This window comes from Rousettus aegyptiacus, unplaced genomic scaffold (assembly GCF_014176215.1).
Source record: "Rousettus aegyptiacus isolate mRouAeg1 unplaced genomic scaffold, mRouAeg1.p scaffold_m13_p_1, whole genome shotgun sequence".
Classification (NCBI taxonomy): domain Eukaryota; kingdom Metazoa; phylum Chordata; class Mammalia; order Chiroptera; family Pteropodidae; genus Rousettus; species Rousettus aegyptiacus.
This window is the reverse complement of record NW_023416284.1, coordinates 179498004-179523750: the sequence shown is the minus strand read 5'-3', so window position 1 is coordinate 179523750 and position 25747 is coordinate 179498004. Positions and strand designations below refer to the sequence as shown.

Sequence of the window (25747 nt, the reverse complement as noted above, 5' to 3'; positions counted from 1 at the left end):
CGGGCCTGGCAGGCACCTTGTGAGCCCTGCTGTGTCCCTTCTGCACGGACTGTCCAGGCTGCTTCTCAGGGTCTGACAGGCGGGGCAGGTGAGCAGACGCGGGGCGGCCCCGCCTGGTGCTGGCGCTTCACCACCCCTGAGCACGGGCACTGTCAGAAACCGCTTCCCGCCAGGCCAGGAGGTCTGACACCCGCTCCTCGTCCTGCTGGGATGTATCGATTCATGCCACGTCGAAATGTGTCTCTCACTACCAACCCAACCCCAGCAAGCCTGGAGAGGCCCCCCTTCCCAGAGCACCTGGCCGCCCCTCCACCTGCCTTCTCCCTTACACTCCGGGCCTAGAAAGCCAACGAGTGGTATCAATGCCTAAAAAAGCTGTTCTACATTAAGTTATCTAAAGTTGTACAAAGCTACTCATTTACCTATTTGGGTAACCTCCAACACAAATTCAATACCAAATTCCCTATTCCAAACCCTTCGAAACCCAAACCTGCCATCAGGTTCCCCGACTGCCCAAGCTGCCTTACTTCTGGAACTCTTTCACACGGTCTTCTCTGTCCCTGACAAATGCCCCGGTCCTGAAGGTGGCTGCCCAGACGGGCTGCAAATGTGCTTTGTCCCCTCCCCGCCGCACAACGTCTTCCTCAGGCCCTCGATGCCGCATGCCACAAAACTGGGGTCTTCTGGCCGGGCTGGGCTGACCCGCGTCGCCCCTCCCGCCGACCCCATGTGGCCAGCAAACCCGTCTCCTTCAGGCAGTGCTTTTTCCTTTCCTCATCAAAACCTTTTAATGACTCCTCAATGCCCGCATCAGTCCAGTCTCTTGTGCCTGGCTTTCGAGACCCTCCATGATCACCCCAATAACATGCAACTAGGTTTTATTCCCAAAGGCTAACGACATAATCCTGTACCATTATTTTGTGTGCTTTTGTTCATACTAGAATATCCTTCCCCTTTCTCCTTTGCCCATGAAATGTCTACCCGTCCACCAAAACAAGAAAAATCTATTTGCTGCTCCGATGTGCTGGAAAACACTCAAATATATAAAAATTAATATCTTTTTCCTAACAGTCACACTGTGCCAAAATGCTTCCTCCAAACAGCCTTTCCACCTCCTGGCCCTGGGGCATATTGGTTACAGACTACTAAAAGCTGACTCTGGGAATCTAATAGAGCATTATGATAAGTGCTGATATTAAGGGTTTAAAAGGAACTTTCAATGCTTCTAAGAAATAATAAAAATGTACTAAGTTAATCAAGTTGTCATTCACAGTTACATCAGGCAAATGTGTGAATGAGTAAAATATTGTAGATTTTCATTAACACTAGAATCCTGCGAACAAGAGGCTTGAGGATGTTTGAAATCAGCTCTCATTTACTCAACTACTCATCACATTTGGATTTCTCTCCAGCAAGGAAAACAGCAACTTCCCTGGGGAAAATGATCTCCGCTAGCTCCGCATGAACCTTTTCTTACCTTGTAATGCGTAAGACATTGTGCCGACACGTTTCACCATGTTCTGTTTGTCCTGTGGGGTGATTTTACTAGTTGCGACCAGTTTATCACTTTCTTTCACTTTTTCTATTGCTCCCTGTGAAATGTAAAAATGAAATGGAATCAGTAAAACAAAGCTCAAAGGATCAGCCATCAGTTTACAATATAACAACGCAAGATCTTTTATAACTGACCTGCTACTGAATAGGAAAACACTGCCACAAAATAAGAACACAGGGAAAGCATCTAAAGGTCGTTTTCTTTATGTCACTTGGAAGCAAAAAGGTTACTATTCTTGAAAAATGTAATTATGCAAAAACTTACATTTTTATTCTACGATAGAATAGAAAACTGAACCGCACTCTATTTCTGTGAGAGTTACAAGCCGCTGCCGGGGCGAGCACAGCTCGCAGCAGGCCAGCAGGCGCGGCGGGTTACAGGGACATCCGGTGAGGGTGGCCTGGAGCACACGGCCCTCCGTCTCTTCTGTACTAGAGCGAGGGGATCTCAGGCCGGCGCTAAGGCGTGCAGAGCGTAAGGCTTGAGCTCTTCTGGGATTTCTATGAGCAGCACTGACTCAATTTAAATGAACGCTTAGATGGAATTAGCTATAAAGGCTGCCCAACGTTTCGCGCTCCAGCATCGACACGGAGCCATTATTTGGAGCTGTGTGGAAAGGAAGCCGCCACACTCAGGCACACGTGAGGCTCCGCGCCTGGAACTAACTAACTCTGCGGGCGTGGATCCCTACAACAAAGCAACCGTTCTGAGGTTCCTATTTACGGAGATTCTAACTTCGTTAATTTTATCTTTTCCAGTTTTACTGAGATATAATGACACATAACACTGTATTAACTTAAGGTGTGCAACATGATTTGATACATGTACCTATTGTGAAATGGTCATCACAGTAAGTCTAGACAACATCTGTCATCCTCACAGTTACAAATTTTTTTTCTTATGACGAGACTGTCCCAGAAATTCCATTTCTGGGTATATAGTTGAAGGAAATGAAATCACTATCTCAAAGAGATACTGCACTCCCACGGTCGCTGCAGCATAATTTGTAAGAGCCAAGATGTGGAAACAACCTAGTCGTCCATCAATGGATGAATGGACACAGAAAATGTTCTGAGTTTTGTATTACGTTGTCTGAAGCTGCACGAAACCTCCTATCTACCGATGCTACTACCTCTTCATGATACTTTAACTGCAAAGTCAAATGCTGCAATGGACACATGCCAGGATCGTCAGGATCACAGACGAGCCCTTTGTGGAGAGTTTGCGAATAAATCCAAGTATATCACAACGTACTATGGTTGATAAAATATCCATAATTCTGAGGTAACAGATTTTGAAACAGAAAAAATTAATCAGAATCAAAATGTGAGAACACCCTAAATCGATTTTTTATTTGGTTTAAAAAATACCTTTTTTGATGGAAATTACATTGTTTCCTTTTTATTACACCAACATTTTGATTTTGGCTCCGGGGCGGAACACCTTATTTCCTCTTGACAGGGCAGGCACTTCGGGGACCCCAGTAGCTGAGAGGGTCTCACTGACAAGGGACAGACTATTCCTATTACTGTCTTGAACTCTGAACACCATGATTATTTTGTTGAATACCTGACTTAACTACATGCATAAATACTTTTCTATTTTTAGTTCCTACAAAATAATCTTGCATAATACAAGAAACTGAAAACTCTATGTCCAAACGTGTGATGGGGCCTGGCTATTTAAGCAGTGTGAGCATTCCCCGCTGGCTCCAGAAAGCCTCCCCCTGCAGGTGGCTGTGCACGCAGCTCCTGATGCACCCGGGCTGTTGTCTGTAAAAGTCTCCATCTCTCCATCGAGTTACCTTGTGAGCGCCAATAATGTCAGGGAAGCAGCCGAGGAAGCCTTTGTATTCGTGGTTACATTCCATCAGGAAATGCAGATCTTTCTTTGGCTATTAACAAGACATAGGTTGGTTGTTACTGGCAGAGGAATTCAGACAATCAAGGAAAGGAAAACTGTTCTATCTGTGGATTATATTAACCAAATCCTCCAGGTACTACATTTGGTTATTGAGTGTTACACAGTCAGCTTAGTTTTCCTAAGAAAAAATAATCTCCAAGGCTACTACTATCTTCTTAACCACAGGTTGTAAAGAAAATGATAAAACATCAGATAATTTTTAAGTTGGTTGGTCAAATTAGCTATTTTGAGGTAGCCCAAAGTAGAACACCATGAGGGGGAAAAAATACTAGTTAAGACTGTATATTAACATATAAGCAAACAAAATATGTTTAAATGAGCAGAAAATATAAAAACATGAATCTGGTAATATTTAAGTGGCAACTTTAACATCTTCAATTTTGCTGAATTATAACATTTCATAGCTATGTTACTAACAGTTTTAAAAATTAATCTTTTTTTATAAGTATCACAAAAGTGGTTAATGCCACTACATGAATGTTAGGCACATGTGCACCAACATATTTTTAAAAGCCATTTGAAAAATTTTTTTAACTTGGGGATTTGGAACAACTTAGATGGTCATTCCCCTTAAAGGTACTTACTTCTATCATCTGTAAAAAGGATTCAGAACAGGCTACTAGAGGCGCCAGCAAACGCCACGTGCTGTGACAAAGTCCTGCCCCATGCTGGACGGGAGCAGGTGCTTCCTCCTTACTGGCTGTTGAATTCTGCGCTCCTTATCAGGTAGGTTCCTTCCTCACCATTCCCCAGGTGAGGAAACCCAGGCCCAGAGAGGCTAAGGAAGAGTCAAACATGGACTTGAGCCAGGGCTCCTTCCTGTGTATTCTGAGCCCTGATAACTAAGACTGTACCCGAGCCCTCAACACTGGAAGGTACTCGTTTAGATTTCTTGATGACAACTTTATCCATCACTTTAGTTAAACCTAAGAAATACTATTACCAAATACAATTGACAAAGACACATAGGAATGAAAAAGAGAAGGATATCCATTTGCAAAGTCTGTCTTAAAATAGGTTTTAAATTAAATATGTAGACTAGATGGCATAAAATCTTAATTGGAATTGTACGGTTATTACCTGTTCTGCCACAAGACTGGCAATTTCCTCATAAGTCTTTCCTGCTTCTGTTATTGCATCGTTGAGATCTGTTTCACCTGAAAGTTATTACAGTTACACCACTGGTTTTGAGTTATATTGCCTTTTCACTCATTTTACTTAAAACTTTTATTACAGAAAATTTCAAACTGTTCAAAGCTAGAGATAGTAGAATGAACCTCCATCCATCCGTCACCTAACTTTACAATGGACAGCTTACAGCCAGCATATTTTCCACCTATGCCATCTACTTCCACCTCTCCCGTTCACTGGCCGTAGAACATTTCATCCATAAATTTTACCCAGAAAATAAGGACTCTTTAAAAAATAAGGACAACACCACATCACAATTGAGACAAGACAAGACAACTGTCCTTGACATAAATGATCAGTCAGTGCTCAGCTTCCTGGCATCTCCAACCACACTGAATCAGGATGTGGACAGGACCACATGGCATAAAGCCGACGTGTTTCTTAAACCTACAGGTTCCCCCCCCCCCCCGTATTCCTTTGCTTGTAAATTTCTTTGGGGGGCATGCTGAAGAGAACCAGGTCATCTGTGTTGGTACCACGATCTGGGCTTTGCTGTCTCTGCTGTGATGACACAGTCCTTTGTTCCTTGTATTTTCTTTACACTAGTCATTAGCTCTAGAGGCTTGATCAGATTCAGATGCCACAATTTCTAGTTCTTTCTGTTTTGTGTGATCTTAGAAGCCACAGATGAAGATCATTTAGAGCTTTTGGTATGGGCTTGCAAAATGATGCTATTCCACTTCTATCACGCCTCCTTTATGAGCTGGAATACTTCTATGAAGGACAACTTTCCTTTAACTACTTTTTGGTTACCTTGAGGTATGGGAAGAGGAAAAGCAGGTTAAATGCTTGATTCTTCCTTTTTATAGTTTTCAGAAGAAGTTGATACCCTTTGTTCCAAAGGTAAACGAGATTACCATTTTTTGAAGAACCAATTATGAGTTATGGAAAGAAGAGCTATGCAAATAAAGGCAAAGAAGCTAGTAAGAAAATACAAATAACAACCCTCTACTTTTCTCAAAAGCAGTAGGTGAGGCTGCAAAAGTCCAGAGTGCGGTGCAGGTGGTGGATCTGAGTGTCAGTGTTAAGAGCGCATCCTTGGAGGGCTCCAGTCTGCCTGCGAGAGCCTGAGGATGCTCAGCCTGGAAAAGTAAGGAAAGCCTCAAGAAAGAAAGAAAAATAAAGACATACCTTGGTAACCACTAGAACTGAACACTGTTGCTAAACTTTGCAAGGCCTTTCCGATCTTCTGATATTCCTTGGGTAATGCTGAAAGAGAAATAGTAGTAAGCTGTCAACTGGTCCTCTGAGCTAACTGAAATAGGACTCAACTATTTCCTAAAAGTGATTACTTTTATAATAAAAGAAATGTGAAGTGATTCAAAATAGTCTATGTTCTTTAATAAAATGATTGGGTTTTTAAAAATAATAATATTTTTTCAATTCGTGATTACTCGGTTGTTCCATTAATGGTGGATGCTTTTATTAACAACCACCTCCACTGCCCACATTCTCGCTCACCAAATGAAACCAGAGTGCACTGGAAGCTCGTTTAGAAGACGAGGTCGAGTTTACCGAGTGCTTCACAGATCACCCCACTGGAGAGCACAGCGGCCCCTCTACCCGATGCAGAGATGCCACCTCCGTTTCATTGGTTAGGAAAGACAAAGTCAGGTGAGGAAATCGATTTGCCCAGGGTCACATGGCCAGTAAACAGAATTGTCACCTGTGATTCCAAATCCATTGTTTTTCCCACTGTTACATATGTATGAATGGTTATTTGCAAACAAACAAACAAACAAAAAGAAACAATACAAAACTAAAAGCAACAAGGTGTGGAGGAAAAAAATGGCAGGGGGACATCACAGGGCCAGTGAGGAGGGACTTCAGGGCCTGTGTAGGAAGAGTAACTGAGCGACCTGCCAGGGTCCTCCTGGTGGGACACGCCAGGGTCCTGGGGTCACTCTGGAGAACTTCCTAGACAAGAGTCTCTGTATCTGAGGCTGTTTTCTTTGCATCCGTACATAGTTCCTTTAATCACATCTTTGTCTTTCAAAAGAAACCACTGTTTGCATTTGAAGAATTAGTGTAGTATTAAAGAAGAAAAATAATTCAAATTTTTTTTTTTTTAAATCCAGGCCAGAGAAATCTGAAGCATGGTCCATAAATTGCAGTACGCAGGAAATATGAATTCAAGCTATATAAGTTTAACTTTAATAGCTCGTTTACCGTTTTGTAACTCAGTTTTTGCCTCTATAGCTGGGGTTAAAGACATGTACCATGTGCTTCAACAGGGTATGCTAAATTTCTCGCTTTACAGATTAGGATTTTTATAAAACCCTTTTGTGAGAGAAAAGAAAGGAGATAAAGCTGAATCAAACATTAAACAAAGTGCTTCAATCCTCCCTCCAAAAAAAGAATAGCTTTAAGCCAATATTCTCTATTTCACAAATGTGGCCTTATGGGTTATATAGGACATGGAGGTGACCAGATGTTAAACATAAAGGATTTAATGCTTTCGAAAAAATCGCAGCCCCAGATTTTTGTGATATTCTTTTAAAAATTTCAAAACTTGAACTCTTTAAAATATTTCTTAAAAAAAAAGAAAAACTACTTTCAAAGAACATATGAATTTAAATGATTTGTTATTACAGCCTCCTGAGAGTTTACAGCTAAATTAATTTATGTGAATTGCAGCTAAAATGACTTCATTTGCATGTTAGAGAAGTGTCACTCCCCTCCTTGCTCTGGAGTTACTCCTGGTGGCCAAAGGCTTGAATCGACCTTGTTTCCTAATGCTGTGCTGTAAGCATCGGTAGCTCAGGGGCAGTTCTGCATGTCGGATGCAGCCTCTGCTCCTTTTCCACGGGAAAGGAACACGTTCTTCCTCCCCGTGTCCACCCTCAGGCATGGGCAGCCCGGTCGCCACGAGCCTTTAGTTGTTATAGGGTACGTGGCTGGTAGAGGGCCATCCAGTGGGAGGCGCGCATGGCCTTTTAAAATCTTTTAGTCTTTGTGAGGCCACAGGTTTCTGCTGAAACTACTCTGCTGCTGTAGCGTGGGACAAGCCACAGACAATAAGTAAGTAAATGCATATGTCTGTGTCCACAGCACTTTATTTATGAAATTAGGCGGCAGGTCACATTTGGCCTGCAGGCTGGAGTTTACCAACTCCTATGGTAAGACTTAAATTTCAAGTCTGGATCAATACACCTTAGAATTGCTATTAAGTTTGCTATGTTACTTTAATAATTCATCCACAAGTCACTTCACATTCAGTTTCTTGTTCATTAAGATTGTTTTTTACTTTAAATTCTGATTCCTTTCCATTATTTAGAGGAAAAATACCACCTTTAAAAAAATCTTTACAAAAATAGATAATTTAACCTCCTTCCTATGCTGAGTACCAAAGTATTTGATATAACTGTAAAGTGGGTACGTACTACTTTTAGAATTCAAAGTAGAAGCCGTTTTTATTTTTTAAAAAATAACTGGAAACCGTCAATATTTGTGTAGGTTCTAGTGAGAGACTAGAAGTTCCTTTCTCCCAAGATTCGCATGGCCGAGCCATAACTAGGGTCCAGTTTTCCTCTCTGGGACTCAGAGGCTGTGCAGGCAGTGAGGCAGGAAGGATTCGAAGGGGAGAAAACTCCTGCTCGTCTGGCAGAGCCGCCTGTGTGGATGCCGCTGCCGCGGTGGTCCGGCCTCCGGAGCCTCCTGAGGCTCAGGGAGGAACGGGGCTGATGCCTGGCAGGACGCCACAGCCGGACACCTCGCTGCTGCCATCCTGGGCTATCTGACGCTGTTTCCCCCCCGAAAAATGAGGGTGTTGGTGAAATATATGACATCTTACAAAGAGATGACGATTAGAAAGTAAAATCACGAGATTAAAAATAGCCACAAGCACTCTCTAAACTTGCAGAAAAGATTAACGTCCCATAGATTACGAAGCCCTAAATAACGAAATCTTTAAGCAAATGCGGTGCTTTTTATGAGAGCTTCTGAACTGGCTTTGTTCGAGCCGCTATCTGTCGTTTAATCTGGACTGCGAAGTGGGGGTCATCAAAGAGCTTTGGGAGGACACGGCCTCAGGTCCCTGCGTGGTTCGCGCCCCGCCCCCAGCAACAAGGCAGTGACTCAGAGCCCGCCCTGCTGCCAGAGCCCGCGGGGCCGCGGAGCGCACTCACGCCCTGTGCACCGCTTCCAGTGCTCCTGGCCCACGGTCAGCAGCTCCTTCACGCCGTCGTCCATGGCTCTGGTGAATTTCCCGACAGCTTCACACTTCTGCTCTCTGTGGGCGAAACACAGGAAGGCCGGTCCCAGGGTTAGCTACCAAGTGTCCAGAGTCAAGAGGAGCAGGAGGAAAGCCCATGTGGTCGGGGAGACGCACAGCCAACATAACCACAGGACCGTTTTCTTGCTGATAACGGCTGCCCTTTAACTAAATTGGTCTTAAAAGCAGGCTTGATTCAGTTTTTAAAAAACTACTTAAAAATGTGTCATTTATATTTTACTCTGCTTTCTTTCCCCGATTCCTTGTGAATTTTTAAATAAAAGTATTCTAAAAGTAAATAAAATTCTCATTTGACTATCTAGTTAATGAAATTCAATCACTAGAGGTGCCGCCGAATCTGTAAAATGATAATACGTGTAGCAAATGGTGCCTGTTCCTTCATTCCAACCACGAGTTACAGAAAACCACCTGGATGCAGAGCCCTCTCATGGGATACTGAACGTATCAGTTTTTTGAGGATGTAAAAAGTATCTACCACCCTGAAAAAAATCATCGCACTGTACTCTTAAATTAAAAAAAAAAAATTATAAAAGAGAATGCATAGCGTGGGGTCATTTCTGTTTAAACATTTTTCCTTTAGATACTAGATCTGGAAGACGACAGACCTAGGCCGACACATCAGTACTGGTTTTCTCTCCGGGTACTTAGAAGATTGTGGGTTTTCTTTTTCCCTTGTCTGTATTTTTGGTAACACATGAGCAGTGATTTCATAAGAAAAATGCTTCTTAAAATAAAAACAAACCCCAAGATCTATTAGACCTTATATAGAAAAGGAACGACTCCAGATTTTCAACCAAGCCTACATTAAAAAAAGATGATGTGACTAAAAACGACGGATTAAAAAACACGGAACGCGCCGGCAAGGCTGCTTCCCGCGAGGCGAGGCGCAGAGACTGCGCCCTGCTGAGTCTGCGCCGGTGCTGGCGGCTCTGCGGCACTTCTGCTTCACCACGCTTTTCTGGAAATAGCTGCCAGCCGCTGCCAACTACGGAACCGCCGACTTAAGGTGAAAGGCCAGCAGATTTCCATCTGATGTTACGGTTAGGAAGACGGTGCTTTTGTGCACGAGTCATGCTTTCCTTGTCATCTGACTACAAACCCTACTCGCGTCACACACTCTGGCCCCACAGTCTGAATTCCACTGACCAAGACCTGAAAGCGAAGGAGGCAGAGAAGGAAAGTCTGGCCATGTCTCTTACATCTCTATCAACTCCAAGTCAGGCGCCTCTGGTTCCATGGTGGAGAATATCATAACTCCCACCAGCTCATCCTTCTCAGCCTTCCTCTTCCCAGTTTTCCACTCCTGTGAAGAGGAACAGCGCAAGTTAAAGTGGAGAGCGGAGTCAAGCTCGCCCTTCAAAGTTCCCTAGCAGAATCTGCTCTCTGCTCATCCTTATCTGTCAGGGAGCAGCTCCCACGCCATCCCCGTCCGCACGCTGGGCCGGGCGCTATGCATCTCGAATGCAGCCTCATCCTGAGCAGCGCGCTCCTTATGGGCTCAGCCCTTTCAGAGGGAGGCGATTCGGCCGCCTTTCCTTTCCCAGTACCCACCAGCATAAACACACGGGGTATAAATACTCCCTATGGTTTCTGACAAAGTGCCTCAAAATTTTAGGTTGTTTTCTAAAAAAGGTTAAAACTTTTCTAAAATACAAGAACCAATATTGTGGGCTATTTTTAAACATATTATTGTTAAGATATATATAACATATACACACATACATACAGACAAGTGCCCAGAGCAAAACTACTCGGTGTAAGGAATTCTCACCAAGTGAATGCACTACCACAGAGGCCGAGAAAGCGAAAAGAGCTGGCATTACAGAAGCCCCCTCACGGCCCTGCCCCACCACGACCGCTTCCTCCCCCGCAGGGTAACCATGACCCTCTCTTTTACGGTTATTTCCTCACTTCAGAGTTTTACTACCTGAGCCTGAGTACCTAAACTATAGTTCTGCTGGTGTTTGCATTATTTTGTGTCTGGCTTCTTTTGCTCAACCTGGGCCCAGGAGCTACACTCACACTGTTTTTAGAGCTGCAGTTCATTCATTTGTTGCTGTATAATATCCCATTGTGTGAATAGTCTACTTATTTATCCATTTTACGACTGGCAGCCGCCCCTGCCCCTGCCGAGTTTGAATGAAGCTGCTTCTAACATGTCTCCTGGTGCATGCGTGCATACATTTCTGTTAGGTACATGCCCAAGAGTGGAAAATTGTTCCATGTTAGCAGATAATGCCAAACTGTTTTCCAAAGCAGTCTTAACCAATTCTCACACCCACTGGCAGTATGTGAGTCCCAGCTGCTTCCCATCTCACCAAAAGACAATTAATATGGTCAGACTTTCTAATTTTAGCCACTCTGGTCTGTATGCAATGGTATTCACTATGTTTTAATTTGTATTTCCTTGATTACTAATGAGATTAAGTGTTTCTGTAAACATCTGTTGATGACTCAGATACTTTCTTTTGTGAAGTAAATTTTACTTCACAAAACATTACCTAATCTCCAGCTTTTCTGTGGGTAGATTATCTTATCTATTTGTATGGGGTTTCATATATTTTAAAATCCAGCTCTTGGTTGGTTATATATGTTCATATCTTAAGCTTATTTTTTACTTTTAATGGCTTCTTCTGATAAATAGAAGTTCTTAATTTTAATGTAGTTTATCAGTCTCTACTTGTATATTTGTTTTTGTCTTATTTCAGAAATTCTAGGGGAATGAAGATATTCTCCTGTTACCTTCTAGAAGCTTCATTGTGTTGCCTTTTACATTTAGACCTGAGAACTATCTGGAAATGATTTTTTAAAAAACTTTATACAATGGCAACTTCCAAACATACAAAAGAAGAAATAATCCCCTACAGATTCAGCCTTGATAGTTATCAAACTTTTGCCTATCTTGTGTTATCTACTCTCCTCCATTTTACCTTCTTTTTCTTGTTTACTTAAATGGAAATCTCAGGCATAATGTAATATTACCTGTAAATATCTCACTAATATAACTTTAACAGAGAAGGCCATGTTTTAAAAACATAACCACAATGCTAATATCAATTCTAACAAAATCGACAGTAGATTCTTGTGAGGTACTAACCAACTTTCGTTTTTCCCCAATGGCACCATCGAACTGATCCAGCGCCATTCACTGAATAGACTGTCCTTCCCCCACTGTTCTCAGCACCATCTTTGTCATAAATCAAGTGTCCGTCGGTTCTGTTCTGCTGGTCTGTTTATCTCTCTTTGCCACTCCCTTGCTGTTGAAATTCTTCTGGCTTTGTGAGTCTTAACACCCAGTAAAGTCTTCCTCCCACTTCAGTCTTTTTCAAGGGTATCTTGACTAGTCTCAGGACTTGGATTTTCTACATATGATATCTTTACTGTTCTTTAATTCACAAAAGCACATGGAAAACTTTCTTAGGTCTTCTTTTATTTTTCTCAATAATGACGCTTGATTATTTATGTAGATCTTTTGTATATTTTCTTATGTTTATTCTTAGGTATTCAACATTTTTGATGCTATTGTAAACAATAGGTTTTTTAGACTTTCATTTTGTTTACTGCCAATATATAGGCGATGTCTCATATACAGCTACCTTACTAATTTTATTTACAATAATTTTTTTCCATAGATTTTTTTGGAATTTTGAGTCCGTCCAATCTATAAGAGCTACTATTAACCACAAAAACCAATTCTAGCTAGTTTTACACTGTCATTTAGCATGTGACGAAATTGTGGCCCAGAGTGTAAATGCCTTCGCCAAGATCATAGGGGTAGTTAGAAGCAGAGTCAAGACTAGAACTCAAGTGCCCTGATTCCTTTTTTCTCTTATATCACTTTTATAGTAGGTTGATCAATCTTTGAAGGTGGTAGTTATTTTAAAAACAAAACAAAACAAAACAAAACCAATGTCGATTATTTTTAATAATATTCTGCACACAAAAAAATCTCTAGAAGTGTTTCCTAAATCAAATCCTTGCCAAATCAATAAAATAAGCCCTTGTGGGTCACAAGCAAGGCAACAAGCTTGGAGGGGGTTCCACATCTCACTCAAAGAACCTCATGTGGCTACTTGACAATGCTGTGACTGAATATCACATCTCACCGGAAAAACCAGTTTTTCAGAGCAGCCTGCAAGGCTAGACCCAAAATACATACAAATTCACAAAGAAACCCTGAAACACCTCAATGCTTTCTAACCCCCCACCTGGTCACATAAAACACATTCAAATTAGCCCGTAAATTCTAGAAATATGCAGTAATACTTAAATACATAAACTATGTTAAGGGTATGCATTTGTGTGCAAACACACCGAGCCCTAACTTTTAGCTTGTTCCTGTAAGTGTGGTCACTTTAGTAGGGAAAAGTACTGCCAAAGAAGTTTAGCAAGTAAATCTCTGTCTGAAAGTTCCAACAAGGTATACGATATTCTTTCATTAAACGTGAAAATCATTTCATGGCTTTTTCCAGGATCATGATGTATTTCATGTCTGCTTTTGGCATCTGAGCTAACTTATGCGTTTATTCTTTAGATTGTTTTCTAAGGCATGTAATAATTGTTGTGAGAGAAACTATGGGGAAACCATCTTTAGTAAAAAGCTTAATATGAGAGAAAATGACTTTCAAGGAAGATAATAATGGGATGTCAAGCAATTTTTTCTTGATTATCAAAAAAGAAAAGATGACCACTGACCAGATGCCTGCCCATGGGGGCGTACAGGGAGCAGCATCTACTCTAGACTCGCAACTACAGTGTGAAAACCACCTGGTTTTGGGAGGGATGACTCGATTATGAACCTACCTTTCCTTTCAAAATGCTATTACGCTTTCAGATTAAAATGTGATCACAAAATATCGTTCATTCTACTACCCTCACTCACACTGATAATAGCCCGCAGAGTTTGGGGGTCTATCCCATTTTTAAGAGCATCTAGGAAGAAGTTCTTCACCTGGTGGCATCCTTCATCCCCTGCCCACGCCATCCCTTTTTAAAGAAAACTATCCTAGCAAGCCATTCGGTCATATTTCATGACTCATTCCTGAGGGCAGGGACTTAGTTTTCTATCCCTTCATTGTCTTTGGAGGAAATGAGGAATAATCGCCTAACCAACATAAGTTTAACTCCTTTCAGACATAAAATTGGTATGAATGAGATAATTCTCAATATACTCTAAAGCTGTCATAATAAAATATCCTACCTTTTCATCCCGGAAATTTAGAAATTGCTGGAAAACCTCACTTTCTGCAATTACTGGATGACGACACATCCTGGTCATCCACGCCTGAAGTCTCTCCATGCGCATTTTGATAAATTCTTCTTCAAAGCGACCTGCAAGACACACGCCAAGAGCGATATACAACTTTGTCTAAAATGAATCACTGCTACTACAGCTGAAAAGCTGCTGGCTACTTGACACTTATTTAGAAAAAGGTAAACCATCATAATTTTTCACTAACCTAAAAACAAGCAACACAGTGAATGCTCTAAGATCCGCAGGAAAGAGACAACAGATTTTTTTAGTTTATAAAAATCGAATTCCATTTTGACAAATTAACAAATCTTTTGTGACAAGAATAATCATAGCTGTGGAGTGCTATGTTCTTCAAGGATCCCCAAAATACTTAATGAATTTAAAAGTAAATCTTATTTCAATATGAAAAACTTTCTCTTTCTTATAAACTAACATTATGCTAGTTCCTATATGGTCATACTAAGTCCTATAGGTAAAAAAGGGGTGATAGTGTGGAATTTTAATAAATAATTCTTTCAAAGTACATGAAATTTCTATATTTATAAAAATGCATCCAAATGCAATATATCTCAGATATACAAATGTAAATTTAGTATTTCTGCAAAGTAACTCAGGACTATAGTTTTTTTTCCTCCTTTGTTTTTAAAATTACTTAAATGGAAAATAGAAAAAGTACATTTTCCATGAATGCAATAAGAAAAGCAGCTATTCTGGAACTTATGACCATCTTAAAACAGAGCTTAATAAGTCATATTTGTTTTAAAAGTAGAAAATCAGTTTGACAAGCCTGGCACACCAAACATCAGGGGAACACTGAGATTTTTCATAAGCCTACCAAACAAAATCACCATCAGTTAAAAGGTTTCTGAAGATGGAAATTCCAGCTACAGTTAAGTGAGATCATCAGCATATCCATTCCCCCCAAAACTATAAACCCAGACAATCAAAAAAATCAGTGCTCTGGAAATCAACCAAAGGCAAAGAGCTTTCTGAAAAGGTTATGTTTGTAAAACTGCTGAATTTCAGGCAAGAACAGCGGAAGTCGGGCCGAGGGTGGCCCCGTGCCTCCCACCCTCTCCTTGGCTGAGCTGGAAGTTCTGCCGGGTGGAGCAGGCTGTGAAGACTAGCAGCCGCAGCTTCCCTGGTGAGGGAGGAGGCTCACGTGACCCAGAGCGGCAGGAGATGTCCATATTCAGTGGTGGTGGCAGTGACAATCGAGAGGCCGGTGACCAGGGAGGGCCGACGGCTCCACTAGCCAAGGTTATATGGTAGAGAGAGCCAAGACAGACACTCCAGGCCGAGGCCAAGGCAGAACCAGTGCAGACTAGAGGGGGTCCCAACCAGCAACACACTCCTGGCCAACTCTGAGGCGGCACACATATGTAAAGGAAACATGAAAGGGCCCCCGAGAAGGTAAAAGCCAGGGCTACCTTTAAAGTGACCTGTGCTTTGAATGTGCTCCCCTATTCACACTGGCAGAGGACAGAAGCCTTAATGGCTTGAGGTAGGCTTATCCCCAATCTACACAGGTACAGGTGAACCCTAGGAAGCCAAACTTAAAAAGAAAAATATAAAAACTGAGCTTCGAGAGAGATGAATTTCAGAGATTTAGCCCAGGCAAACAAAAAAAACATGAAGCAGAAACAATGACCTTCAGAGAGAAAAATCAGAATCCAGACTTGCTAAAATAATATTCTCTAAAACATCCAGTTTTCAATGAAAAACTAAGAGATTGTAAAGAAACAGCAAGGCGTGACCCATGCTGAGAAAAGTAGTCATGAGAGACCCTCTGGTGAGTGTCCCCAGATGTTGAATTTAGCAGACAAAAACAAAATGGCAGACAGAACAGCTTCTATCAACATTCGAAAAACTAAAGGAAGCCGTGCTTTAAAAATGAAAGAAAAATATGGCAAGGAACCAACACATAAGAGATTCTTAAGAGACAGAAATTAGAATCAAATGCAAACCCTGAAGTTGAAAATACAATGACTAAAATTAAGAATTGACTGTAGAGACTTTAACAGCAGATTCAAGATGGAAGAAGAATGAATAACTGAATCTGAAGATAAATCAAAAGAAGTGATCTAATATGAAGAACAGAGAGGAAAATACTAAAGTAAAATGAACAGTAAAAGAGCCTCAGAAAACATCAAATACACCTACATACTTGTGATGGGAGACCCCAAAGGAGAAAAGAAAGAAGAAAAAGATATTTGAACAAATAATGGGAGAAAATTTCCCAAATCTGATAGAAAACTTTAATCTGTATTTCCAAGAAACTCAACAAAGCCCAAGTAGGATAAATAGAATCAAACTGCTGAAACACAAAAACAGTAAGAAAAATATCGAAAGCAGCGAGAGAACAGCAATTTATCTCATATGGTAGGGTGTGCACACATGTCTATCGGTGTGACCAATGACCAGAATGGTTTCTCATCTGACACACGGAAGACAGATGGCAACAGAAAGACACATTCATCATGCTGAAGGAAAAACTATCTGACGTGAATTCTATAACCTGCAAACCTGTCTTTCAAAAGTAAAGGCAAAAGAAAGACATTCCTAGATAAACACAGTATGAGAGAATTCACTGACAGCAGACCTGCATTACAAGAAATATTAAAGGAAGCCCTTCAGGATAAAAACATACTACCTCAGGCTAAAAGGAAATTACCCAAATTCCTAGGGAGAAAAGAACACCAAAAATATGTGGGTTAATGTAAAAGACTCCATAGATAAATGTTTCCTAACTGCTTCTTCTAGCTTCTTTAAAAGATAGTGTAAAAAGCAGTAATTATCACACTACACTGATGCATTTACAATATACGTAAATATCAATATATAATAGCATAAAAAGAGGGAAGGAAATGAAGCTATACCGCAGAGAGATTTCTATTAATTTACTAGAATAGTAATCTGAAGTGCACTGTGATGTTACAAGACGTGTATTATAGCCATATACACAGCTGGACAACAGTATCAACCAGCTCAGCCTAACTGACAATACATATAGAGAGTGCGCCCCCCGCTGCCGCAGAGTTCATATTCTTTTGAAGCTCACATTGACACTCTCCGGTACAGACCATATGCTAGGTCATAAAAAAGGCACAATATATTTAAAAGGATTCAAAATCATAGAAAGTATGCTTATTCTCTGGGCCTAACAGAATAAAATTAGATACCGAACAACAACAAAAAAAATGGGAATGCCCAAATATTTAAAAATTAAACATATTTCTAAATAATCCACAGGTCAAAGAACTTAAAAAGGAAATTAGAAAATATTTTTAACTGAATGAACGTGAAAATGCAAATCAAAATTTGAGACATAGCTAAATCTACTTAGAGGAAATTTTGTAACATTTAATGCTTGTAATAGAAAAGAAGAAAAATCTCAGAACAATAAGTTTTCATGTTAAAAAACTAGAAAAAGAGTAAAATCCAAAGCAAGCAAATGGAGAGAAAAAATACAAGAGTAAAAAATAATGAACTAGATAAAAGAAAAACGAGAGATAAAATCAAGAAAATAGAGAGGAAACACCAATGATCAAAATCAGGACTGAAGGAGTGCCTATCACTACAGACCTTAAAAGAATACAGGAAAACTATGAACAATTCTAAACCCACCCCCAACAACTTAGATGAAATAAATCAATTCCTACAAAGACCCAAACTACTGAAGCTCACTGAAGAAAAGACAGCCTGACTAGCCCTATGTCTGCTTAGGAAATTCAGACTTAAAAAGCCTTCCCACGAAGAACACTTCAGGTCCAGATTATTTCAGTGGTGAATTCTATCAAACATTCATGGATGAAACAATATCAATTCTACAGAATCTTGTCTGGAATATAGAAAAAAAGGGAATACTTTCAAACTTATGAGGCCAGAAATGCCCTGATACCACAACCAGTCAAAGACATTACAAGATTAACTAGAGCAATTACCCTCATGACCATATTCACAAACTCCATCAACGAAATATTAGCAAATTGAATATAGTAATATGAAAAAAAAAAGAGTGGCACATCATGACCAAGTAAAGTTTATCCCAAGAATGCAAGGCTGGTTCAGCATATTAAGAAAAACCATGTGATTACTGCTATAGATGCACAAAATACATTTAACAAAATTCAGCATCCATTTATGCAGAAAACTTTCAGCAAACTAGGAAAATACGGAAGTCCCTTAACTTGATAAAAGGGCATCTACAAAAACCCTCAAGCTAACCTCTTATTCAATGGTGAAAGACAACGCTCCCCTGCTGGGAACAAAGCAGACGTCTGCTTTCACCATTTCTATTCTGCTTTACAATGAAAGTCAAAAATAGAAGCAGAAGGCGCACACTGGAAAGGATGAAATAAGGCAGTCTCTAGAGGACATGAGCATCTACATAAAAAACCCTCTCAAATCCACAAAAAAGCTCCTGGAACTAGTGAGTTTGGCAAGGTCACAGATAGAAGGTCAATACACAAAAATCAACTGTATCTAATGCAACAAACAGCTGAAAAACAAATTAAAAAATAAATAGTACCATTTACAACAGAATCTGATAAAATTCTTACATATAAACCTAATGGATTTTGTATTCTGAAATATGTGCAGAGTATGTGCTGAATCTGTATAATGAAAACTAAAAAACACTAATGAAAATCAAATACGATATAGTTATATTCTTGGATTAGAAGACTACATATTAAGATTTCAATTCTACCAAAATTGATCTATAGAATCAATGTAATTCCAATCAAAATCCCACCATGATTGTTTATAGATATCAATGATTGACTCTTAATTTACATGGAAAGGCAAAAAAGGAGAAGGAAGAGGAGGAGGAGAACCAAAACAATTCTGAAAAACAATCAAGCTAAAGGATTCATATCACCTGATTTATGACTCACTAAAGCGACATTAATCAAGACAGTGTGGTACTGGCAAAGGACAGACACAAATCAAAAGAGAATCCGAATCCAGGAATAAACCCACACAAATGTGGTCAACTGACTTCTGACAAAGGTGCAAAGGAAATTCAACAGAGAAGGAACACTTTAACAGACAGTATTAGAACCAGTGGATATCCAGATACAAAACGTAAACTCCTACCTTGCCATACCTCACATCTTATACAAACTTAACTCAAAATGCATCACAGACCTAAATGTAAAACCTAAAAGCACAACACTTGTAGAAAAAAGTATCAATGTGAACTTGGGTTAGGCAAAGAGGTCTTAGTCATGATACCTAAGGCACAATCCATAAAAGAAACAATTGGACCTCATTAAAATTAAAAGCTTTTGTTAGGCAAAAGATCTTGTTAACAGAAAAACAAGTCACACCTGGGACACATTACTTGCATATCACATTATTTGACAGAAAAACTGGTTTCCAGATTACATAAACAATTCTCAAAATTTAACTATAACAAAACAACCTGACCAAAAAAAAATGGGCAAAAGAGTTAAACAGACATGTCAACCAAAGAAAATATATGGATGGGAAATAAGTACATGAAAAATGCTCAACACCTTCGGTCATTAGGGAAATGTAAATCGGAACCATAAAGAGATATCACCACATATCTATTAGACTTGTTAAAGAAAAACAGACAGGATCAAAAGCGGAAGTAAGGGTGCAGAGTCCCCGACAGTCTCATCCACTGCTGGTGGGGATTACAAAATGGTACGGCCACTCTGGATGACGGTCTGGCAATTTCTTAAATATTAAAGATATACCTACCATATGACCCAGTCATTCCACTCCTAGGTATTTACTCAAGAAAAATGAAAACTTACATTCATGTAAAAACTTGTATGTAAAATGTTTATGGCAGCTTTATTTAGCATTGCCCCAAACTGGAAACCCAAATGTACTTCATTAAATGAATAGGTAAACAAACTATGCTATAGTCGCACACTGAAACATTCTCGGAAATAAAAAGAAACAAACTATTGATATACAACAAGACGGATGAATCTTAAATGCGTTCTGCTAAGTGAAAGCCAGACTCAGAAGACTACACACTATGTGCTTCCATTTATAATGATATTCTAGAAAAGGCACAATTAGAGAGTCAAAAAGTAAATCAGCGCTGACATGAGTTAGGACTGCGGGCACGGGCGGCTCAAGGGGACGCTGGGAAGTGATGGGATCTTCCGCATCCAGCATGGAGCGGTCGCCAGACTGCAGTGGTGGCTGTCAGCGCTTAGAACTGTACCCCTAAAGGAGCGAATTTACTACACGTAGGTTTAAAAATAAAATTTAAAGAATGCAGTCTGGACTTTCTCTTAGAAATTATGAGTACTAGTAAGCACAAGTCTTTTAACAAGAAGACTATTATCGACCTACATATGAAAAAGTCATTTCCTAAAAAATTGGCACTTGAGCAACATGATGGGTCTGGACACCTGCTGTATATTAAAGCACTTCAAATTCTGCACTTACTAGTAGAGATTAAGTACTACTTAAGCTTAGGTTGTGCAGAAACAGTCTCATCTGCTGAGATGACCTTCCACCCCCTGGAGAGAAAAGCTCCAGGGATCAAGCGGGGTTATGCCGAATTCCCCATTAGAGGCAAATGAATTATACCAAGAGCTCATAATCTTCTCGTTGGCTGAAATTAATTAATGATTCTTGTTCCTCCTGAAAATTCTTCTGCCGCAGCTGGTTTACTTCCAAAACGACAACTTCAGATGTTATTTTGTGTTTGGTCAGATTTTCATACCAGTTTCCAAGGAATCAGAAAAACGGGAGGAAGGATTTCCATTTTCCTATTTTCAACAAATCTTACTTAGGTTTTCACTAAGAATTGCAAATACACGAGTTTTGCACCCAGAAATAAAACCAGATTGATCTTAGTTCACGAAGAAAAAAAAAATCGATGAACAAGTAAAAAATGTCAGCTGTGAGTTCTTCAGGGAGCGACCGAGTCCACGGAAATGCCATGACATCATCTACTTGGCACTCCTTTTCCTTTCCTCCGGGGCTTAAGCGAGAGGGGGGTTTATATAATAACGATCCTGTGGGCGCCGTGGGCAGGAGGCACACACGCGAACGGAGAAATAAAGTGGCTTCTGTGCTTTTCAGTTTCCTCGGCACACAGCCCAGGCCACGAATCAAAGCGCGACTATCTTCAGATGAGGGGCTGCCGCTGTCTGGCTTTTCGAGGACATCCCCCTGGCTTCAGGCCTGAAGTTATTTTAAACAAAACCTTAATGTGGGAACAGAACCACGACTCTATGATGCTTTAAAACAGCACTGAGTTAGCTGATTTAGAATAAATGATGTATTAAAATCTAAAAGATAAGCTCATCGATCCATTTATTTAAACATCATGGAGCACATATTGTACCAATCAATTCAAATTGATAAAGAAGAGTATACGATTCAGGAAATGGACTGAAATTTGAAAATAGGGAGAAAGGCAGAACTGAACTTGTCATGGAAAGCAATCCAAATTTTTTAAAAAGGAAGCTGCGATCTAACACGAGCGGAGCAGAAAGGAGGAGCAGTGACCGTCTGAAGCGGGCACAGGGCTGTGGTGGCGCCTGAGTGGACGGAGGCAGCAGCCCCCGCCAGCCTGGCCGCCCGACCCGGCTTCCGGGCAGCGCCGGAGGCAGCCCACACAGTGAGGGTGTGTCTATCTGCCTGGCAGTGCAGCCCACTCTCCATTCTGCACGAGAATTTGTAACTCTTGAAAATTAAAAAAAAAAATCAAAATCAAAACAACTTTTTAGAAACAAGTGTTTCCATTTCCTTAAAAACTTTCAGAGAAACATAAAATGTAAAACAAAGTGAAGTTTTAAGGACAATGACTTTCTTATCCTGAGGACTACTAATTCTATCTAAAGATTAGTCGGTCCATATCTCATATTACAAACAGAGCAAGCTCCAGGATCAGATTCAAACACCTTTTTAGCACTACTGAGCAGAGCGTGTCCAACATCTCTTGAGCCAAGAAAGCATAAGCGAAGCGTCTAGGCACACACAATGCTTGGCATGTAGCAATAAACCTCAGTACCAAGCTGAAAGCCGTCTTGAGCTGGCTCTGCCGTCGGCTGGTCGAGATTCTCAGTCCCTCTCTAAACCATTTATCTCAACTCTTAGCGACTGAGGAGCAGATCTGCTCTGGCCTTCCCTGACCTCTGGAAAGACCCCTTCCTTCCTGGCCTCCATGTCACCTCTCGCTGGGTTCAGGTGAGCCATGGACGTCTTCCACTTCTTAGAGGCTTTTCTAGTTCAAACTTTTCAGGCCTTACTCTCTTCGATTTTTTCTTTTCTATACTGACTAGTTTCATTTATCTGAACATTTTCTAGCTACAAACAAACTCTTTCTAATCTTTAGTGAAGTGCAGCTACTTTACAAACTTTTATTCCAAGACAAACATACTGAGTCCTGAGTACTCATATTCCAAGTTCTATACTAGGCTGGAGAGTAAAAAAAAAAAAAAAAGAACAATGACAGTTCTCGAAACAGACACAGAAACAAATTCTCTCTGGTTGCATATTTAAAGGGCTCTGATGGCACCCTTGATGGATTTTTGACCAGAAAATTTGGGGCAGGTCTAGTGGGGGAAACATGACACCTTTAATAAATGAAAAAGAGGGGAAGGTAATAATCAATGACAAATAAAAAAATATTTAAATATAGTCACCTAAATAACTAAGTAGAAAACTTGGGAACTTCCGGCATTAACAGAAGCTTGTGGCTGCTACGTTTGATGTTGACACACTTTTCATGAAAACAATGGAGCCGGACTGACTGCATCATGTGCTTATTACATCCGCTGAGTCGTGTATTATTTCCACTTTAGGTTATTTGGATCATTTCTATTGGTATCATTTTCACATTTAAAAAATTCACATATTTCCTTTATAGGAAAGGGTGTAGCAATAAAGACATAATGACTTTGCTAGAATTCAAGATGTGTATACAGGAACTCTGACAGGAAATTTTATGAATCATTCTTGTTAGGTGTTTAGGGAACTTCCAAGTGCGTGTACAGTGTACACAGCTGTGCGTAGCCACTGTTTCCAAATGTACACATCTTGCTCGTTGACAGCAGCGGTCCCCAACCTTTCTGGCCCCAGGGACTGGTGCCCCTATGAGAATCTAATGCCTGAGGATCTGAGGCGGAGCTGACGTGGTGATGCTGGCGCTGGCGAGCGGCTGCAGACGCAGACGAAGCTTGGTTTCGATCGCCCGCCGCTCACCTCCTGCCATGTAGCCCAGTTCCTAGCAGGCCACGGACAGGTACCAGTCCGTAGCCCGGGGGGTGGGGACCCCTGCTCTGGAGGATGGAAAATGCCATTATGGATTTACATCAGGATACTCTAACTGGAGTCTTTTTACTTATCATCCTGAGTTCAGTGTCACACACACTCACCTGTGACTTGCTTATCTGGAAGAGAAGGGATTGGAATGGCTGACCCAAACTTAACCAGGAGACGCTCATATAACCAGTCAAAGTGTTTATACCTGTGGTTTACAGATCGATTAGTGTTCTACGAAAGAAGGAAAAGAAAAGAAAAAGTTACCAATGCCAACTACAGAAAATGCAGAAAAAAGCCAATTGTAACTAGTGCTGTAAGTGTGATTCTGCTTTTGGTAACCTGGATACTTACAGTAGGTGTTAACTGATATTCAATGTAGCTCTTCAGCCCGTACATTTTGGAGCCTTTCCTGGGATCTGCTACCACACAGTCAAATGTAGAGGTAGGATAAACCCACATCGGGCCATAATCTCCAACCTACACAATGTTCCAGGAAGAGTTAATTTTGTTACATGGAAAAATAGCAAATAATATTGATGTAAGTCATCAAATGATTCTTTTTATGCCCAGAAGTCCTTTGGGGGGGTCATCCTTGCTCTCTTTTGAGAGTTACGTATGCGCTCCGTGTTCCTGTTGGGGTTGTATTGGAAGCACACACTCGCCAGGACAGATTCTCCTATTCTGCACATGGGCACTGCAGGCCATGCAGAAGAGATGCCCATTTCCCTCCTCTCTGGGCATGCTGGGTGGAACAGAATTCTTCTCTCTCTAGTCCAGTTGTCTTAATTATATGTATGAAGGGCTAGTTTTAAAAAATTTTTCTTATGTGTCATGGGCCGATAGTTTGTGAAATTTAAAATTATACCTTTGGAGGTCTCGGCCACGTCGAATTGTCCTCGAACTTCCCCAACACTTACTCTCATTTTCTGTGTACCCAGTCCTAACTCTTTTTAAACATGGAAAGAGAAAATAGTAGGGTGGGATATGAAAGATCAGACGTCATTAGGGCAGGACGGTGACAGGGGCCCAGAGAATTTTAATAAGAGACTAAAGATCTCTGACCACAAGGTGCTCTGGGTGCCCAAGAGGAAGGCCAGATCCAGAAAACTCTTAAAGCCGCGGAGTAGGAATCTTCAAGAGGATGTTTTGGGGCATTTCCTGCAGTGACAGGGACCAAGCGAAGCAACTCTGATCCACTAGGGCTCAATACTCACAAGTATTTTATTAGTGGGGAAGTTTACCGCACCTTAAATTAAGATCTCTGCTTTCTCTTCATTGCCTAAAGACTTGATGGCTTTCCTCAGTTTCTTTTCCCACGCAAGAAGCCCACGCAGGGAGGCCTGCCTGTGGATTACAAGGCCCAGCTCTACCCAAGACTTGTGGGACAATTCAAACACTGGGGGACAAACTCAAATGCTCTGTTCCACAACTATTACCACGCTTGTGACAAAGTCCCCTCTGAGAATCCAAGGGGCAGGGCCAATGGCTCTAAACTGTGTGGAGTTTTAAATTTAATGAAAAGAACAATAATACATGTTTAGTATTTACAAGAAAGTCTGAAGAAAATAAAATTATCTTTAATATCAGAAGTAACAACCCCAACTTTGCTTTGAGGGAAGAAGGATGAATGGGGATCTTGGTCACAGTCCTTCTCTCTGGAGGTTCCTAGGATTTTAAGCTTTTCAAAGGTGTAGGAACAAGTAATAAAATAAATCCAATATCATCCGTGGACTTTGATCAAGTTTCCTAAGACTCAGAGATGCCAGAATAAGAGCAGGTGTTTCCTCACCCTTGTCTGAGTCCATAGTGATTGCACTCAGGTTCCCCCCATCTCAGAGTTACAGGGCTAAGTCAGCAGGGTCAGAAGACAGCCTCAGTTCTCTTCCAGAATCTCATCGGGGAATATACAGCTATACAGCTCTTACACAGGAAATCTATCGGCATGCTAAATAATAATGAAGTTACTCTAAGACAGATAGTCTTAATGGCGTCCTTAACGCCTAGCTTTTATTTGCTAGCTCCTTATCGTTACCCGACAGCTTGTCTACTGGAAGATAGACTAATTAATTATATGAACATAGTCGAAAAGGTACCTTCTTCTGATAACAGGCATGTACTTTGCTAGGGTAGAAATCTAAATATTTGAATTGGGTTTATTAGCTAAATAGATAACCAGGTAACCAAATAGCATGTAAAAGATACTTTAAGACACCTTAGAGAAGACAAATTGTTAAAAGAATATATGGTATGGGTGTTGTTGGTTCAATTACTAAGTCTAATAGATAAATATAAAGAATATCTAAACCAGATGATAGGCATCACT

The 25747-nt window shown here is 40.7% G+C and overlaps 1 protein-coding gene across 1 annotated transcript in view; it reads right to left on the bottom strand.

The window, feature by feature from the left end:
• The window catches only part of SNX9 (sorting nexin 9), a 79538-nt gene that overhangs the window by 3955 nt on the left and 49836 nt on the right, over positions 1 to 25747 (bottom strand). The window contains exons 8-16 of the mRNA XM_016162796.2: positions 23776 to 23901; positions 23538 to 23655; positions 14104 to 14234; positions 10103 to 10206; positions 8797 to 8900; positions 5801 to 5878; positions 4559 to 4635; positions 3360 to 3449; positions 1478 to 1592 (exon numbers count right to left, since the gene is read on the bottom strand). Of these exons, the coding sequence (XP_016018282.1) occupies positions 1478 to 1592; positions 3360 to 3449; positions 4559 to 4635; positions 5801 to 5878; positions 8797 to 8900; positions 10103 to 10206; positions 14104 to 14234; positions 23538 to 23655; positions 23776 to 23901 (943 nt within the window). The remainder of the gene's footprint in view (positions 1 to 1477; positions 1593 to 3359; positions 3450 to 4558; positions 4636 to 5800; positions 5879 to 8796; positions 8901 to 10102; positions 10207 to 14103; positions 14235 to 23537; positions 23656 to 23775; positions 23902 to 25747) is intronic.